Here is an 18,484-nt window from a genome sequence, read left to right on the forward strand (position 1 = left end):
TGGGTTGCCAGACGCGTGTGGATTAAACGGTGTGCTTGACGCTCCTCATCCTCTGGAATCAGCGTGTCTTCACAGCTCCTTCAACCAGGCAAGGAAGGACGCCTGGATCCAGAATTGGCCCCCACGGTCACTGAGGGCCTCGTGGTTGAAACCGTGTTTAGGGGAGACAATCTTACTCGGCTACGAGGGACGCCAGAGAAGAAGGGTTGCCATGTGTCCTCTTTTCCCAGGACACGTCCTCCTTATCAGGGGTAAAATTTCTGTCCAGGTGGATTTTTGGGTCAAAATGTCTCTGGCCAGACGTTCTGGAGGAGACATAACTGGGGGTGGAAGACTTGCATTCCTCTTCTCTTCTCCTGCCCCCCCCCCCTCAGCAAAACATCTCACAGCTTCTCTAGCCTACATATAGTAGGAGTATTGAAAGTGAGAGTCATCATCGCACCCTCGTTTTTGCTCCTCAAAATCTGCCCACCCTCCCAGAGAAGGGCAACCAAGGAGATGAAGACTCCGTCCTCTTCCTTCTGTGACGGCAGGTTGCTCTTGCTCCTTGTCCGCCTTCCAAAATGAGGAGCAGAATCCTAAAGTTGGAAGGGACCCCAAGGTCCATTGAGGCCAGGGGAGGCAACCTAAGGCCCGGGGGCCGGATGCGGCCCAATCGCCTTCTCAATCCGGCCGCCGGAAGGTCCGGGAATCAGCGTGTTTTTACATGAGTAGAATGTGTCCTTTTACTCTGGGTTATTTGTGGGGCATAGGAATTGGTTCATTCCCCCCCAAAAAATATAGTCCGGCCCCCCACAAGATCTGAGGGACGGTGGACCGGCCCCCGGCTGGAAAAGCTTGCTGACCCCGGATCTAGGGCTGTTTTTCAATGTCCCAACGCTGCCTGGCACTGGTCCCTCCAAATGCTCTTGTCTGGCTGGTCTTTCTTCTCCCAGTCATGTCAAGGAGCAGCATGGGGGCTAAAAGGAGGAATAAATGGAGGACAATATCCCACTCCCCCCAGAAAAGCTCTTCTTTCTCTTTCTGTGGAGGGTCCAGGCCCCTCTTGAAGGACCTTTGCCTTGCTCCAATCAGGATAAATATTTCCACCCCTTGGGACCCAAATATTTGACTTGCCTCATTTTGAAAACTGGCATTTTGAAGCTTTGACCATTAGGCCTGCACACCATCAGTTTTTACAGTGGTACCTCGGGTTAAGAACAGTTTCAGAGCAAATTAAGTACTTAACCCGAGGTACCACTTTAGCTAATGGGGCCTCCCGCTACCGCCGGAGATCGATTTCTGTTCTCATCCTGAAGCAAAGTTCTTAACCTGAGGTACTATTTCTGGGTTAGCGGAGTCTGTAACATGAAGCGTCTGTAACCCGAGGTACCACTGTACATACTTTACATTTGCTGAGGCAAAATCTCCACCCCCAACATTGCTTGCGGCAGTTCTGCCCTCGCCTGAATTTCCTCCATTTTTAAAGGAAGCATCTCTTTTTCATGGGCCATCTTGGCCTCCCTGTCTCTTTCTTCTTGGGCTCATCTCTCTCTCTCTCTCTTTCTGCCTGTATCTCTGCTAGATGAAGGGCAGCTGCCATTCTGGCCTCTTCTCTTTCTTTCTCTGCTTCAACCTTAGACAATTCCAATCTTAGCCTCATCATCTCTAATTCAATATATTAGTCAAAATAAAAAAAAATCCTTCCAGTAGCACCTTAAAGACCAACTAAGTAGGTGCTTTAAGGTGCTACTGGAAGGAATTTTTTTATTTTGACTATGGCAGACCAACACGGCTACCTATCTGTAACTCAATATATTAGGATTCTCCTCAGACGCAGCAGCTGGGTCATCCTGAGTCTCTTTGGCTTGGCGCTTGCTGGTCATTTTCTGACAGGAATTTTTTCTCATTTTAGTCAAAGAACTTCACTCCTTTATTAAACTGGTTGTTCTGTGTCTCTGGGTACGTTTCTGTGTGGGTTTTTACTTCGTGTCACGGCTCTTTTCCCCCCAGCACCCTTGGGCCCGCCCTTCAGGGTTGTCGTTTTGAGACCCCACTTCCTCCCTGGGTTTCCAATTATTACTTTTTCTGGAAGGGACAGAGTATTACTGCTCCCCCTGAGTCTCCTTTGATTTCCTCTCCCAAGGTAGAGACTTCAGTTACTGTTTTCAGCCTAAATGAGCAGGAACCTCTTGGAAACATTGCTCTCAACTGATCAGCTGTTTGAGCTCATCTAACTTTCCTCCCATCTGTCCAGAGCTTTGTCAGTTCGGCTACCCAGTTGGGCCTAAGTCTCTCCTGGTTTCCTTTTAATTTCACGAAAGGCTTTTTGGCTTTGTTCTGCAGTCAGTCCAAAGCGCACTTTCACTCTCTCCTTTAATGTGAGGGAATCAGAGGTTTCATCCTCTCTGAGATCTGAGTATATTTCACTCAAAATTCCACATATCTGTGGGCGTAAGTGCAGCATCCAGTTTTCCTCATGAATGTTTAAGTCTGCCAGTCCGCCAAAACTAAATAGGATCTGTGTGGGTTTTAACTTCATATCCCACCTCTGCCCCCAATTAATATGCGAAGACGCAAGGGCTCTTTCCCCCCCGGCAGCCTTGGGCCCGTTCTCTCTCTTAAATATAGTGCACCAACCTCACAGAACACAATTCCCACAAATGCCCTCCAACTACCTCAGATTATTTTGTGGGGGACTTGCGTGAGGTAAAACTTACTAATTGGGAGTCTCAGGCAGGATAATAAACATTAACGATTTTATTTAATAAGGAAGTTTATGACACGAGTGGATAAAACGTAGGATATTTCAGTTTACAATGTTATTTCGCTTCAAGGTTTTCTCAGTTGTTTCACACTTAAGACTTTGGCTCTTAACAAGGTGGCACTTTCTGCCAGTTACCCTACTCCCAAGGTACTCCAAGCCAAAGACCCAAGGGATCTCTGGTTTGGGAGTCTTCTCTTTCTAGAAGGATCTCTCCCCTCCTGACTGGGATGAGAGCTCAGCAGCCGGTCTCTTTCCAGCTCCTCCTTCTCCTGGCTCAGCCTCCCAGTTCATTCCTGGCCTGATTTACTCTCCCAGGACACCACACACTGTCCTTCCCACTAAGCTCAGAGACTCCTTTCTCTAGCTGGTGATCTTTTCCTCAGAGCGGATGTTTCCATGCAGAACCAGCTCCTCTCACTCCCCATCTTCCCCACCTCCCTCCAAAGCTCATAGCCATGGGGTCAAATGGGCCCAGGTCTCCCCACTTCAGGGCTCTTAGTCCGTCCGCTAAACCACAGTTAGGGCGGGTGTAGGATATTCTCCTAGGTGCCCAACATGGCACTTCTCCATGTTCTTTTCTGATTGATCAAGATGCACGGCAAGGACGTTGTCCGGGTGCTGCCCTGAGCTTCTTGCAGCCTGATGCCAACAAACAGGCGTGTGTGTCCTGCTTGTTTATGGGAAGCAAGACAGGCCCTGTGACTGAAGCTCTTTCCACACTCTTGGCACTGAAATCATTGCCCCCCACTGGGAACTCTTTCGTGGATCATGAGTTTGGCCTTCTCAATGCATCTCTTTCCACATTTCAAGCACTGATAGGGTTTCTCCCCTGATGATGACAGAAGCCACTTCAACTTCCTGAATCACTTTGAAGATACATTTAAGAAGGCCTGGGCAGTTTAGAGGAGCCTGAAGAATATATGGGGGGGTCTTATCTGCCCTGGAGGATCTTCCCCCCTGCTCAGCACCTTGCACCTCTGGCGGCCCTGCCCCTATGAGGGGAAGCTGAGCAATGGAGTCTGAGGGGGAAGGAGAGCGGTCAGCCCTCCTCCTCCTGTGCATCTGGCCAGAGCCATGGCTGCTTTCCTGAGGCCCTTTCTCTGCTTCTGCCCCCATGAAGGTTCCCTGATGGGAGGCTGTGGGGGCTGCAGACAGGCCAGCCCTTCAAGAGCAAAAGGGGGCCATCTTGGAGGTGGGTAGGCATAATATTAAGCCTTACTGAGAGCGTCCGAGATCCCCCAATTCTCCTCCATGACTTCCTTATGGAGGGCTCTCTGGTCAGGATCCAGCAATGCCCAATCCATGTCTGTGAAATGGAAGGCTACATCTTCAAAGCACACTGGACCCTAAAAGAAAAAGGTTGTCCTCTTAGATAACATAAAGGTGAACTGTTACACTTCATTGTTTTCTGCCTCTTAATTGATGTTCTGTATTAATTGGATTCTTTTTCTGCACATTTTATGGATGCATATTTAGATGTGTTAATGGAATTATTCATTGTGTATTTTAATGAGGGGCATTAAGAAACTGGTGTTCTTCAAATCATTCTTCTAATCCTGTGCACAAACATTCCCGTTTGCCACATGGAAGGATCCCTTCTTCTGTCCCTCTGTGCTGTTCTTGCCGGGTGGGGAGTGTTGGGATCCCAGAATGCTGTGTGAGATAGTAAGTCTGCAGGCTTGAGTCTGCTAGCTGATGCAACTGGCCGATGCAATCGGCCTGCAGTACTTTCTGTGCAAGTGCAGGGTCAGAATGATGTGGGTCAGAATAATGTGCTGTCAGTTGATTGGCTGTCCTTGGTTTGAAAGGGAAACCTGTCCAGCAGTCAAGGTGGTGGTGCAGAGGAGTGTGGTCAGAGAGAGAGAGTCTTCCTCTTTGCCTTAAGGTGCAGCCAGGTACTCCGTTTGACTGTATGAACCGCTCCTGTATTATAGCCTGTAGATATTTGTAGATATAGAGCTCACAATAAATATACTGCACTGAAGAACCTGGAACTCTAAGCATTTCTGCTAAAGGGCCACGACGATTTCGCGACAGGGAGGACCCTCCTGAAGCCCTATAGACAGCTCCAAGGTGCGCAGGGAAATGAGAGGGGGAAAGCCCCATTGTGGGACTGATGGGGTGAATCCTGGCCACTTTTTGGTATGGCGAGTGAACTGCTTAGAAGCCTATTTGAGCCTTCAACCCTCCTTCCTTGGCAGTTCCTCCCACCATTCCTCTGTGTCCACCAGTCCATGACATCCTCTCTCCCCACATGGCCCCTTCCTCCTACCTGCTCTGGGTCCACAGGGGCAGCTTCCCCTCCGCCACCAAGAAAAGATGGACAAGCAGGTCTTGCTGGCCTCGTTCCGTCTCCTGCGAGAGAAGAAGGTAAGTGGGAAGCCAAGAGCGCATGCTTCACTCCGAAGGAAAACTACAGGTGCGCCTTCAAACAAGTAGGAGTTGCCACGTAAATATGGACGTTTGTACCCATTTCACATACTAGAGTGCAAAAACACATCTCTCTTTCTCTGGGCTCTTGGTCCTCTGTGAATTCTCCAATAAGATGAAAAGAAATCACAGATTAGTTTCAGAATCCACAAAATGTGACGAAACAGAGAAAGAACTCCTTCCTCCTTACCCAGAGGCCTCTCTCTGGAGTCCAAGGGAGTCTTCTCTGCCTCAGAGGAATCCGGACCCATTTCTGCTAACAGATCCTTCCCCTGAGAGAGTTGGCTGCAAGCCTCTCGGGGTCCTTTGGCCTCCTGGGAGCAGAACTGCCTGAGCTGCTGGCTCTGCACCTCTGAGCAGAGGGTGTCTTCCTGACCCGGGTTCTTCCTCACAGTGTTTTCCCAGAATCCCCCGCTGCTCCCATGTTAGATGGCATGGCCTCTTCCTGCTTCAGGGCCAGCTGAGTCTTGCTCATCCATCTCTGTTCCCAGGAGATCGGAAGGAGTCCCTAGGTCTTCTGCCAAGTTCTGCCTGTCCTACTGAGAGGTGCCAGAGAATCCTGTAAAGCAAATGCATTCTTCTACTACCAGATTGATACACAGTCAGGAGAAATGTTCCCTGGGCCAGCATGGATGAGTCTGAATCACAGCCCAGACTCGGAGTTCAAGCACTTGGAATCTCCCATGTTCTCAAGACAGACTACTGTCTTTGTTCTAAGGGCAACTCCCTCCCCCTTCAGAAGCATGGCTGCCTCCCACTGGGGGGCCTGGAGCCATCGCTAGCCCTCTGCTCCTCCCTGAATTGGCCTCATCCTCTTCTCAAGCCATCTCTTCCTCTTGTGGGAGGGAGTTCCATGGGTCTAACTGTTAAGCTGTGGGTGAACATATCAGACGACACAGTAATTCGTCAAACAGCTCTTGTTTATTCACAGGCCAGAACAGAACTGAAGGATTCAGCCAGCCTGCTTATATAGAGCTCCACTACAACACAATGGTAACCACTTTCGGTCCAATCACTGAACATCACTTTCAATCCCTTATTTGCATATGTGGAACTGAGTGAAAACTATCTACAGAATCCCCCTGCTGGCCCAGGGTGAGAATTTCAGTACATAACACTAACTGCGCACTGCGAGATGGAAGGACTTTGTTTAGCACAGAGGCCCTTTTTTTTTCTGCCTCCAGATGCTTCCACTGGCTGTACGTGCTCACCTCATGGAAATGCAGAATCTAAGGCATGAGTTGCAACAGCATGGAATCACCTTTCCAGAGGCTGTGTATGCCTTCATGATTCTACATTCTTTGGGTTCAAGTTGGGAAGCGATTGCCAGCCAGCTTGCTGTTTTGCTTCAGCAAAGACCCCCTGACTTTTGATTGTTAAAGCTCAGTCTGTAGTGCATAGTGCCATTCAAATAGCGTGCTATGCATTTCAGAGCTTTCCAGTCCTTAACAGTAGGATTGTTGATGTGTCTGCTTAGCAAATACGTGCTTACTGCAGTGTCAGGTCTTGAACATCTAGCAATGAGGTTTAGTTTGCCTAGCACACTTCTGTACAGTGTAGTGTCAGAAAATGCTTCTTCAGTATCATCTACCTGATAACCTGTTGTCATCGGTGTGTCTACAGGGTTAGTATCCATCAGGTTTAGTTTGGTTAACACATCAGCAATTTTCTGTGACTGTAGCAAGCGGTCTCTTGAATGCGAAGGAAGACTTGCAGACCTCCTGTTACTTGCAGGCTCCCTGGCTTTGCAGAGGAAGGGGAGCAGAACCTCTTAGCCCTGGCTTGGGGATCCCCTTGCAGGAGCTGAGCAGAGTCCCCACGGATCCGTCTCCTGCAGCCCTGGGACACCCCGCCCCACTTCTCCCCAATGCACCCTATGGCAAAAAAGAGAGGAAACTCACCAGATGCCAGAAGGGAAACTGAGGCAGCTCCTGCAGAAGAAATGAAAGCCCCCTACCCCTCTTGCAGGGAGGATCCTGGGAAGGAGGGGCATTTGCTTGAGAGGGCCTCGTCTCCCCCCCCCCTATTCCCTGTCCTCTCTAGGAATGTAGCTCAGTTCCTTTTAACTCTTGCAAGGTGGAGCAAACCAAGATCACATTCTCTTTCTCAGACTCTTCCAGAAATGAACCTGAACAAGGTAGGAGAGCTCAGTGGGTAGAGCACAAATCTCTTTGATCTCAGGTTCTTGGGATCGAGCCCCAGGCTGGGCAGAAGATTCCTGGCTGGCTGGGGGTGGGCTAGATGTCTTTGGGGGTCCCTCATCATGACTCCCTGGCCCTCGTGGCTGTTCTTCTGAGCCCTTGCAAAGCGGAGCTTGCCCTGCTCCCTTCTCTCTCTCTCAGGAGCCAGGGCCCCAGAGGGGTCTTCTTGGGGGGACCCTCCCCTGCAGCCCTGGGACCTCCCATCTCCCCAAGGCAACTCACCGGATCCCAGAAGGTGCCCCCAGGCAGCACTTGCGGAGCAGAGAGACAAAAGCCCGGATGGGGGCGGAGCTTGTGCTCTGGATAGCCTCCTCCCTTTATTCCTCTCGAGGAAGCCAGCTTGGTGCCACTTAACCCTTTTGCTGGTCCCTCTCTCCCTGCGGATTTTTATCTCACTAGCTGCTCAGACAGCAGCTCAATGGTTGTTTACATCATGTGAGTGTCTGAGAGCATGAGACAGGAAATGTCAGCACTGTGAAAAATTACTTTCGCTTCTGTGTGAAGTGCGCTCTTCTGTTATGCTGCTCAGAGAGAGCAGACATGCTGGTGGATTTTCTGTGTATAGACAATGAATAAAGTAATTTATAGCTACTGATTGTCTCTTTCTTCTGCAATGAGATGCCAGAAGACGAGTGTGCTCCTTTCAGGAGGGAGGGGTTGCTTATTACCAGTCTCTCTGGACTGAGGAAGATTTACAGCCAGAGGGTGACCACCGGAGAGATGCCTCGGTGTCTTGGGAAGGTGGTGGCCTCCCCAGGCGTTTTTCCAACACCCCGGGCGTGGTGCAGGCGCAGAGCTCCTCCATCCGGGGACCTTGGGGGCCTGGCGAGCTTCTCCCTCCGTGGGGAACAGATTTCTGTACACCCTTTGCTTCAGAAGCCAGAGGAAAACTCTACAAGTGTTTGGCTCCAGGGTCCCTTGAGAGAGAGTTGTTTCCGACTCTCTGAGCAAAGAGGAAGGAAAAGGGGGTCCTGCAAGAAGAAGAAGAAGAGTTTGGATTTGATATCCCGCCTTTCACTCCCTTTAAGGAGTCTCAAAGCGGCTAACATTCTCCTTTTCCTTCAATGAGAAACGAACTTGTCCAAGCCTGTCTTGATTTTAGCTTTTTCAGCCAGCTCTGGGTCCTTTTAAGAGCTCCAACTGTATTTTTTAAGAGAACTTTAAAAATGAGACCAGACTTTCATAAATCCCTCTGATCACACTCTTGGCACTGATAGGGCTTCTCCCCTGTAAGATTTCTCTGATGGGAAGTGAGACTTTCTTTCCTGGTGAAGCTCTTTCGACATTCCAAGCACTGATACGGTTTCTCCCCTGTATGAATTCTTTGATGTGCAATGAGACTTTCTTTCCAGGTGAAGCTCTTTCCACACTCCAAGCATTGATAGGGTTTCTCCCCTGTATGAATTCTTTGATGGACAGTGAGACTCTCTTTCCTGGTGAAGCTCTTTCCACATTCCGCACACTGATATGGTTTCTCCCCTGTATGAAGTCTACAATGAGAAGTGAGATGGGCCCTCTGACTGAAGCTCTTTCCACATTCCAAGCACTGATAGGGTTTCTCCCCTGTATGAATTCTTTGATGGGAAATGAAACTGTTCTTTCTAATGAAGCTCTTTCCACACTCCATGCACTGATAGGGTTTTTTCCCTGTATGAAGTCTATGATGCGAAGTGAAACTGTGCTTTGGAATGATGCTCTTTCCACATTCCGCACACTGATATGGTTTCTCCCCTGTATGAAGTCTACGATGAGAAGTGAGATGGGCACTCTGTTTGAAGCTCTTTCCACATTCTGCACACTGATATGGTTTCTCCCCTGTATGAATCCTTTGATGGGAAGTGAGCTTGGCCCTCTGACTGAAGCTCTTTCCACATTCCATGCACTGATATGGTTTCTCCCCTGTATGAATTCTTTGATGGGAAGTGAAACTGTGCTTTCTAATGAAGCTCTTTCCACATTCTGCACACTGATATGGTTTCTCCCCTGTATGAAGTCTACGATGAGAAGCGAGATGGGCACTCTGATTGAAGCTCTTTCCACATTCCAAGCACCGATAGGGGTTTTCCCCTGTATGAATTCTTTGATGGTAAGTGAGTGTGGCGCTGTTAATGAAGCTCTTTCCACATTCCAGGCACCGATAGGGGTTCTCCCCTGTATGAATTCTTTGATGGGAAGTCAAACTTATTTTCCAGGTGAAGCTCTTTCCACATTCCAAGCACTTAAAGGGTTTCTCCCCTGTATGAATTCTTTGATGGGAAGTGAGTGTGGCGCTGTTAATGAAGCTCTTTCCACATTCCAGGCACTGATAGGGGTTTTCCCCTGTATGAATTCTTTGATGGGAAGTGAAACTTATTTTCCAGGTGAACTTCTTTCCACATTCCAAGCACTGATACGGTTTCTCCCCTGTATGAATTCTTTGATGGACAGTGAGACTTTCTTTCCTGGTGAAGCTCTTTCCACATTCCAGGCACTGATAGGGGTTTTCCCCTGTATGAATTCTTTGATGGGAAGTGAAACACTTTTTCCAGGTGAAGCTCTTTCCACATTCCACGCAGTGATATGGTTTCTCCCCTGTGTGAATTCTACAGTGGGAAGTGAGCTTGGCCCTCTGACTGAAGCTCTTTCCACATTCTACACAGTGATATGGTTTCTCTCCTGTATGAATTCTACGATGGGAAGTGAGGTTGTGGCTTTGACTGAAGCTCTTTCCACACTCCAAGCAGTGATAGGGTTTCTCTTTTGTATGAATTCTTTGATGGGTAGCGAAACTCTGTTTCCAAATGAAGCTTTTTCCACATTCCAAGCACTGATAGGGTTTCTTCTCAAGGGGATTTCTTTGATGGGAAGTGGAATGGGAGCTCTGACTGAAGCTCTCTCCACAGTCTGAATCCTGATATGGCTCCTCCACCGTGTGGATTTCGTTGTGGTCTCCCTTGTTCTTCATTTCCAATTCATCACCACCTGAAACTAAGAGGCAAACGGATAAGAGTCTTGGGAAGAAGTGCAGCCCCAAATTATGAAACAATGCTAATTAAGGCTTGTGACAGAGAAAGAACTGAAGGGATTTAGATGGGATAAAGGATTTATATTCCTTTTGTTATGTATAGTTTCGTATACAAATCAAGTTGAATACTAGATGTTTTCTCTCTCAAGTTTTTAAAAGTACAGCTTAACCTGGTAACGTCATTTTGTTCAGATTTAAATATGGATCTGTACTATCTTCATAAATAAAATGTGCTTTCATTATTATCTAAAAGGTGGCTAAAAATTTAGTGGCTAAAAATTTAATGATGATGTGCATCACCTTAAACCAATTTTCATAAATTCTTGACATCACAGAATGCAGAAGAAACTTGTCATATCAGCATTACTATTATTATTATTATTCAAGTTTCCTTACTTAAATGTTACATTATTGTGAGAAGTTACAGGGGACGAGGCAGGGGGCCTTCTCGGTCGGGGCACCCACCCTGTGGAACGCCCTCCCATCAGATGTCAAGGAAATACCGTATTTTTTGCACCATAACACTCACTTTTTTCCTCCTAGAAAGTAAGGGGAAATGTCTGTGCGTGTTATGGAGCGAATGCCTGCAGGTGGCGGCGGCGGCGGCGGGGGGGGATCTGCTGCAGTCGTGAGCAGAGGATCCATAGTTCCCCTTCCTTCCCTTCTCCGTGGTTACAAAGCATGGATCCACATGGATCCTCAGGATTTTTGCATTGGGCTACTCGAAACTCACTGTCAGATCACATGTCTGTGGCCACAGCATGAACACACAAAAATCATATATCTACTATTTCGTTTAGAATAATTTTTTTCTTGTTTTCCTCCTCTAAAAACTATGTGCGTGTTATGGTCTGGTGCGTGTTATAGTGCGAAAAATACGGTAACTATGCAACTTTTAGAGGACTTCTGAAGGCACCTCTGTATTGGGAAGTTTTAATGTTTGATGTTTGATTATGTTTTTCTATTTGTTGGCTTGCGCCACCCAGTCAGATGGGCAGGGTAAAAATAATAATATTATCATTATTGTTACTACAGGGTTCACTGCCTGAGATTCAAAAAGCCTGGCTCTGTTTTGGGATGGAGTTTGTTTGGTTCAGTCGTGGAATCTGTGCCATCTCCAATGTCAAGCGACTCTTTGGTCAACCAGAGAGAGACAGAAGCAAGAACAAAAGTAGGAAACTTGACTGAAGCTACTTCAACACCTCAAATCACTCTGAAGCCTACATTTAAGAAGGCCTGGGCAGTTTAGACAGCCTGATCGTGGTTTTAAACGGCAGAACTGGAGGAAGAATATTCACAGGGAAAACAATCACTAGCCACCCATCCAAGGTTTGCTGTGGGAGTGTTAACATCCCAGGTGCTCTGGGTGGCGCTGTTGAGCCCCATCGAAATATCAGAGGTTCGTCACATAGAGAGATGTCTTGAATTACAAAACAGATAGGATGATCCAATAGGGAGCCTTACCGAGAGAGTCCAAGATCCCACGATTCTCCTCCATGACTTCCTTATGGAGAGCTCTCTGGTCAGGATCCAGCAACGCCCACTCCTCGTCTGTGAAATGGACAGCCACATCTTCAAAGCACACTGGACCCTAACAGAACAGGAAAAAGGCTGTCCTCTTAGAGAACATTCACTTGGCTCTGTTGTTTTCTACAGCGGCCAGACCCCTCTCTGCCTTCCTCATCCCTCTCTCCTGCTGCAGCTTCTGCCTCGGAGTCTGGGCTGCTCTCTGCCACAGACTCCCTCTGCTCCCTGAGCCCTCTTCCCTCTCCAGCTTCAGACCCCTCCTCCTCCTCCTCCTCCTCCCAGTCGGCTCCCTCTTCTCTGGCTCCTCCCACCATTCCTCTGCATCCAACTGTGTCCAGCCAGTCTGCATGCAAGCAGTCCTTCCCCACAAGGCTCCTTCCCCCTACCTGATCTGGGTCCACAGCTGCTGCCTCCCCTCCACCACCATGAAAAGATGAAGGAGCAGGTCTTGGTGGCATCATTCCGTCACCTGGGAGAGACCAAGGTAAGCGGAATCCGTGAGCGCCTGCTTCTCTCAGAGGTGAAACAGTGCATCTCTACGTACAGATGGGACTTGTCCAAGTCTCCCCTGCTAGCTTCCGGTTCCGCTGTGCTTTAATAGAGGCAGCGGGAGATCGTTGGCAAAGGAAAAACAAGGATGACTGAGGGTAATTCTCCTTGCACGTTTCCCCCAGGGACAGGGGGGAACGGGCTTCACTCCCAGTTTGTCTCGGTACCAGGCTCCGGCTCTGGCATGGATTGCGGGAGGCAGGGAGGCGCTGAGTGCAAAAGCCCTTCGCCTGCCGAAAACCCTCCTTCGCCGCCATTAAGAAGCAGAAGTTCTCCTGTCAATTAGAGCTCAATTTGGACTAATGTACAGGCGTTGCTGGAAGAGATGAGATCATAAACTGCGGAATTAAACCAGCTGCAAGGTCTTTAAGGTTTGAATTTGAGAATAAACTTCATTTGGTGCAAAAGACGGTGGGTGGGGGGAGGGGAGACTATGGGTTCTTTATATAAAGTTTTCTTTTCTACACTAATGAATTGGCAGCCCACCATTGAATACTAGTTCAAATTATATATATACAGGTGAGCAGTGATGAAACTGGACTGCAGATATGGAATATAACATCAAATGGAACTGTGTGTGTAAAATGAAAAAGGAAAAAGGGAGGGAAGCTCTATTTTACAAAATGTTTACGATGGAAAATTAGAGCTGACTCTTCCCCATCCTTTATTATATACAGACTGAACTGATTAATGCTAAAAGGACTTGGAATTTAATTTAATTGTATAAATGCGCATTTATCTAAGGCCAGAGAGAGGGATGTAAGGAATCTGAAAATTGTGCAGGAGCTGATAAGGTTCATTACTGAGTCATTTGCAGTTCTTACCGATCCCTCTCCTTCCCAGGCAGAGAAGAAAAATGGCAAAAACTGATTATTTATTGGGACAGTGTGATTTTTGCAGCTGCTGTTAAATTTGCCAAACAACGAAGCACAGGACAGAGCGATGGAGAATTTCTGAAACCACAATGGGATATTAGCTCCATCCAAGGAATAATGGAGAACAGCAACAACCAGGAAAAGATAGACAGAACATTTTACAAGGACAGGAAGAAACATCACGAACAGAAAGATTGCCACACACGGGAAGAGTAAGGATATCGCTGGAGTGCCTCACTTGTAGTTTTATATATTATTTGATATGTCAATACGAATGGAAGTCATTAATATTGCAGTTGTATAAAGGATTATCTTGACAGGAGTGTAATTGAAATTAATAAGATTTTGGAATGGAGAAATCAAGAAAATCATCAAACCATCAGTTTTAGCATGCGGGGAGGGGCACCTATATTATATAATTTGGTATCTTAAAGATTGGTATTAGTAATTGTATTGTAATTTCACATTGTTATAATGAGGCCATTATTGAACTGTAATTGTAAATTAATCAAATTACTATCGTAAATGTCTCCCCTGCTGAGCACATTTGTACATTTGTACCCATTTCATATAATAGTTGTGCAAAAATACATCTCTCCCCCCCCCCCCCGAGATCTGGGCTCCAGGTGTCTTCCCCCAAAAGATGCAAAGAAATCACAGATTAGTTTCGAAACCAAGAGAATGTGACAAAACGGGGGAGAAAACACTCCTTCCTCCTTACCCAGAGGCCTCACTCTGGCGTCCAACGGAGTCTTCTCTGCCTCAGAAGAATCAAGACCCATTTCTGCCAAAAGATCCTTCCTCTGAAAGAGCAACAAGGGTTCAAAACAGAGAATGGGGAGAAGGGTTAGAAAAGGAATGGCAGAGGCAAGCGCTTTCGGGGGACAGAGGTGAAAGCTGCTTCCTGCTTCTGCTAGACTGGTGTCTGGGGTTGGCTGCCAGGACCATGAAACATTGGTCCTCAAGGATCTTCACTGGCTCCCAGAACGTTTCCCAGCACAATTCAAAGTGTTGGCCTCAAAGGCCCAGTATACCCAAAGGAGCGTCTCCATGAACTGAGGTCCAGTTCCGAGGGTCTTCTGCTGATTCCCTCACTGTGACAAGTGAAGTTACAGGGAACCAGGCAGAAGACCTTCTCCACAGTGGCCCCCACCCTGGGGAATGCCCTCCCATCAGGTGAGAAGGAGATAAAAAACTGTGTAACTTTTAGAAGACATCTGATGTCTTCTTATGCTTTTATATGTGCTGGATGGGTGTCATTAATAATAATAATAAAATAATAATAAGCTTTCCTAAAATGGATGGGCCATTAGCAAATGATTTGGGAATACTCTCCCTCCTCTTAGGAGCCCCTTGGGAGTATCCAGAGGAAAGTCTCTCTCACCTGCTGCTCTGCCTGCTTCCTCTCCTCTGCCTGACTCAGGAGGAAACCTTCAGCCAGGGCCACCGCCTGGGAACTGGTCTCCGCTCCGCATTCCCTCACCCAGTTCTCCATCTCCAGAGGAAGGACAGCCAGGAACTGCTCCAAGATCACCAGGTCCAACATCTCAGCTTTCGTGTGCCTTTCTGGCTTCAGCCACTGATGGTCAAGGTGGCAGAACTGGCTGCAAACCTCTCGGGGTCCTTTGGCCTCCTGGTAGCAGAACTGACTGAGCTGCTGGCTCTGCACCTCTGAGCAAAGGGTGTCCTCCTCACCCAGGATCTTCTGCATGGAGTTTTCCCAGAATTCCCCACTGCTCCCCGTTTCCATGGCATGGCCTCTTCCTGCTTCAGGGCCAGCTGAGTCTTGCTCATCCATCTCTGTTCTCAGGACACCTCCAGGAGATCGGAAGGAGCCCCTTGGTCCTCTGCCAAGTTCTAATGGAAGGTGCAGCAAATCCTACGAATCAAAGACATTCTTCTATTGTAAGATCAAAGCACAGCCAAGAGAAGAAGAATGTTCACTGAGGAATCGTAGGGAGAGAAGGAGGAGGAAGAAGTCATAGCTGTGAATGACAAAATAAAAAAATCCCTTCCAGTAGCACCTTAAAGACCAACTAAGTTAGTTCATGTGAATGACAAGTGAGTGTAATCTGGAGCCAAGGCAACGGTGGGGGTCCCTCCCCACCCCACTTCATAGTCCAGAGCTTCGCCCCAACCCAGCTATATCTGCTTGGGTGGCTTGGTGAGCAGCAGGGCCCATGTCCAGCTCCAGCCACCGTCCCTTGGGGACTTCCTGCTCTGGATCCGAGGGGACGGTGGCAAGGCCCTCTGGGTGGAACTGCCCTGGAAGACGCCTCGGAAACTGGACTTTCAGTCAAAAAAAGAATTAGGGAGGGGAAATGGCCGACATAAGGAGATTTAGTAATAGAGAGAGAAGGGAAGCTTTGTGGTGTTTCCCTCTTAATATCCTTCTCCCTCATAATAATGTCCCTCTTAATATCCTTCTCCCTCATAATAATGTCCCTCTTAATATACTTCTGCCTCACAATAATGTCCCTCTTAATATCCTTCTCCCTCATAATAATGTCCCTCCTAATATCCTTCTCCCTCACAATAATGTCCCTCTTAATATACTTCTCCCTCACAATAATGTCCCTCTTAATATCCTTCTCCCTCACAATTATGTCCCTGCTAATATACTTCTGCCTCACAATAATGTCCCTCCTAATATCCTTCTCCCTCACAATAATGTCCCTCTTAATATACTTCTCCCTCACAATTATGTCCCTCTTAATATACTTCTCCCTCATAATAATGTCCCTCTTAATATCCTTCTCCCTCACAATAATGTCCCTCTTAATATACTTCTCCCTCACAATTATGTCCCTCTTAATATACTTCTCCCTCATAATAATGTCCCTCTTAATATCCTTCTCCCTCACAATAATGTCCCTCTTAATATACTTCTCCCTCACAATTATGTCCCTCTTAATATCCTTCTCCCTCACAATTATGTCCCTCTTAATATACTTCTCCCTCATAATAATGTCCCTCTTAATATCCTTCTCCCTCATAATAATGTCCCTCTCAATATCCTTCTCCCTCACAATTATGTCCCTCTTAATATCCTTCTCCCTCATAATAATGTTCCTCTTAATATCCTTCTCCCTCACAATAATGTCCCTCTTAATATCCTTCTCCCTCATAATAATGTCCCTCTTAATATCCTTCTCCCTCATAATAATGTCCCTCTTAATATCCTTCTCCCTCACAATAATGTCCCTCTTAATATACTTCTCCCTCATAATAATGTCCCTCTTAATATCCTTCTCCCTCACAATAATGTCCCTCTTAATATACTTCTCCCTCACAATTATGTCCCTCTTAATATCCTTCTCCCTCACAATTATGTCCCTCTTAATATACTTCTCCCTCATAATAATGTCCCTCTTAATATCCTTCTCCCTCATAATAATGTCCCTCTCAATATCCTTCTCCCTCACAATAATGTCCCTCTTAATATCCTTCTCCCTCATAATAATGTCCCTCTTAATATCCTTCTCCCTCACAATTATGTCCCTCTTAATATCCTTCTCCCTCACAATTATGTCCCTCTTAATATCCTTCTCCCTCATAATAATGTTCCTCTTAATATCCTTCTCCCTCACAATAATGTCCCTCTCAATATCCTTCTCCCTCATAATAATGTCCCTCTTAATATCCTTCTCCCTCATAATAATGTTCCTCTTAATATCCTTCTCCCTCATAATAATGTCCCTCTTAATATCCTTCTCCCTCATAATAATGTCCCTCTTAATATCCTTCTGCCTCACAATCATGTCCCTCTTAATATCCTTCTCCCTCATAATAATGTCCCTCTTAATATCCTTCTCCCTCATAATAATGTCCCCCTTAATGTCCTTCTCCCTCACAATAATGTCCCTCTTAATATCCTTCTCCCTCATAATTATGTCCCTCTTAATATCCTTCTCCCTCATAATTATGTCCCTCTTAATGTCCTTCTCCCTCACAATCATGTCCCTCCGAATGTCCTTCTCCCTCCTCACTCTCTTCCAGTCCCACCTCCCTGGCCAGGGCCTGAGGTCCCTCTGGCTCCCTCCCGGACCCCCCAGCCTCTCTTCCCTCCCCTTCCCGCCTCCCGGGGCAGGGAGTTCCCCAGGCTTCCCCCGAGAGGAGACCCACCAGAGCCCGGCAGGCGAAGGCGAGGCCGGAAGGGACGTCAGAGGGGAGGAGGAGGAGGAGGAGGAGGAGCGGCCCGCCTTCCTTTCCTGTCCTCTCTAGGAAGCCAGCTCGGCGCCCCTTAACCCTTCTCTCTCCCGGCGGAGGAGCCCGGGCGTCGCGCAGGCGCAGAGCTGCCCCTTCCGAGGGGTGGGGGAGGGAGGAAGCAGGACTCAGAACCCGGGACTGGGCGCGTGTGCGTGTGAAGGGGGAACCCGTGTCCGGGAGGAGGAGCCCGTCTCTCTGCCCGGGGCTGCGCAGGGGCGTCTGGGCGGGGGAGAGGGGGTCTTGGGGGGCATATGGGGGACCCGGGGTGTCTCTTCTCGGGGGGGGCGAGTCTCTCTTGGGGGCCCCTGGGGGGGCTGCGGGGCAGAAAGCCCTGTCCCAGCAAGAGGGGTCCCGGGGGGGCGGAGGGGCAGCTGGAGGGGGGAGACATGGGGGGGCCATTCTGTGTTGTCCCATCTGCTGCTTTGTGTCTGTATTTCAGCCATAAATGTATGTTCTTGGTGAAGTCGCCTTGGAAGCAACACAGGAGCAGCCAAGGGGGTTTTCCTGGGAAGCCTTTTATTCCCCTCGGGTGACATTGTGTGTTCTGAACACGCTGCCATTCTTATACCCCCAAAATTCCTGCATTCAGTAAGTCTTAGAATTTGGCTTAGACTTGGGTTGCCAGACGCGTGTGGATTAAACGGTGTGTTTGACGCTCCTCATCCTCTGGAATCAGCGTGTCTTCACAGCTCCTTCAACCAGGCAAGGAAGGACGCCTGGATCCAGAATTGGCCCCCACGGTCACTGAGGGCCTCGTGGTTGAAACCGTGTTTAGGGGAGACAATCTTACTCGGCTACGAGGGACGCCAGAGAAGAAGGGTTGCCATGTGTCCTCTTTTCCCAGGACACGTCCTCCTTATCAGGGGTAAAATTTCTGTCCAGGTGGATTTTTTGGTCAAAATGTCTCTGGCCAGACGTTCTGGAGGAGACATAACTGGGGGTG

The 18,484-nt window shown here is 48.0% G+C and overlaps 1 protein-coding gene across 1 annotated transcript in view; it reads right to left on the bottom strand.

Moving 5' to 3' along the window:
- LOC310712778 (uncharacterized protein) overlaps window positions 1–18,484 on the bottom strand; it is an 84,684-nt gene that overhangs the window by 46,482 nt on the left and 19,718 nt on the right. Inside the window, exons 2-5 of the mRNA XM_083516119.1 lie at window positions 14,717–15,211; window positions 14,054–14,135; window positions 12,295–12,377; window positions 11,846–11,972 (exon numbers count right to left, since the gene is read on the bottom strand). Coding sequence (XP_083372245.1) covers window positions 11,846–11,972; window positions 12,295–12,377; window positions 14,054–14,135; window positions 14,717–15,130 — 706 coding nt within the window. The 5' untranslated portion in view covers window positions 15,131–15,211. The remainder of the gene's footprint in view (window positions 1–11,845; window positions 11,973–12,294; window positions 12,378–14,053; window positions 14,136–14,716; window positions 15,212–18,484) is intronic.

This window comes from Podarcis liolepis, assembly GCF_965112155.1.
Source record: "Podarcis liolepis genome assembly, chromosome: 7".
Taxonomy (NCBI): Eukaryota; Metazoa; Chordata; class Lepidosauria; order Squamata; family Lacertidae; genus Podarcis; species Podarcis liolepis.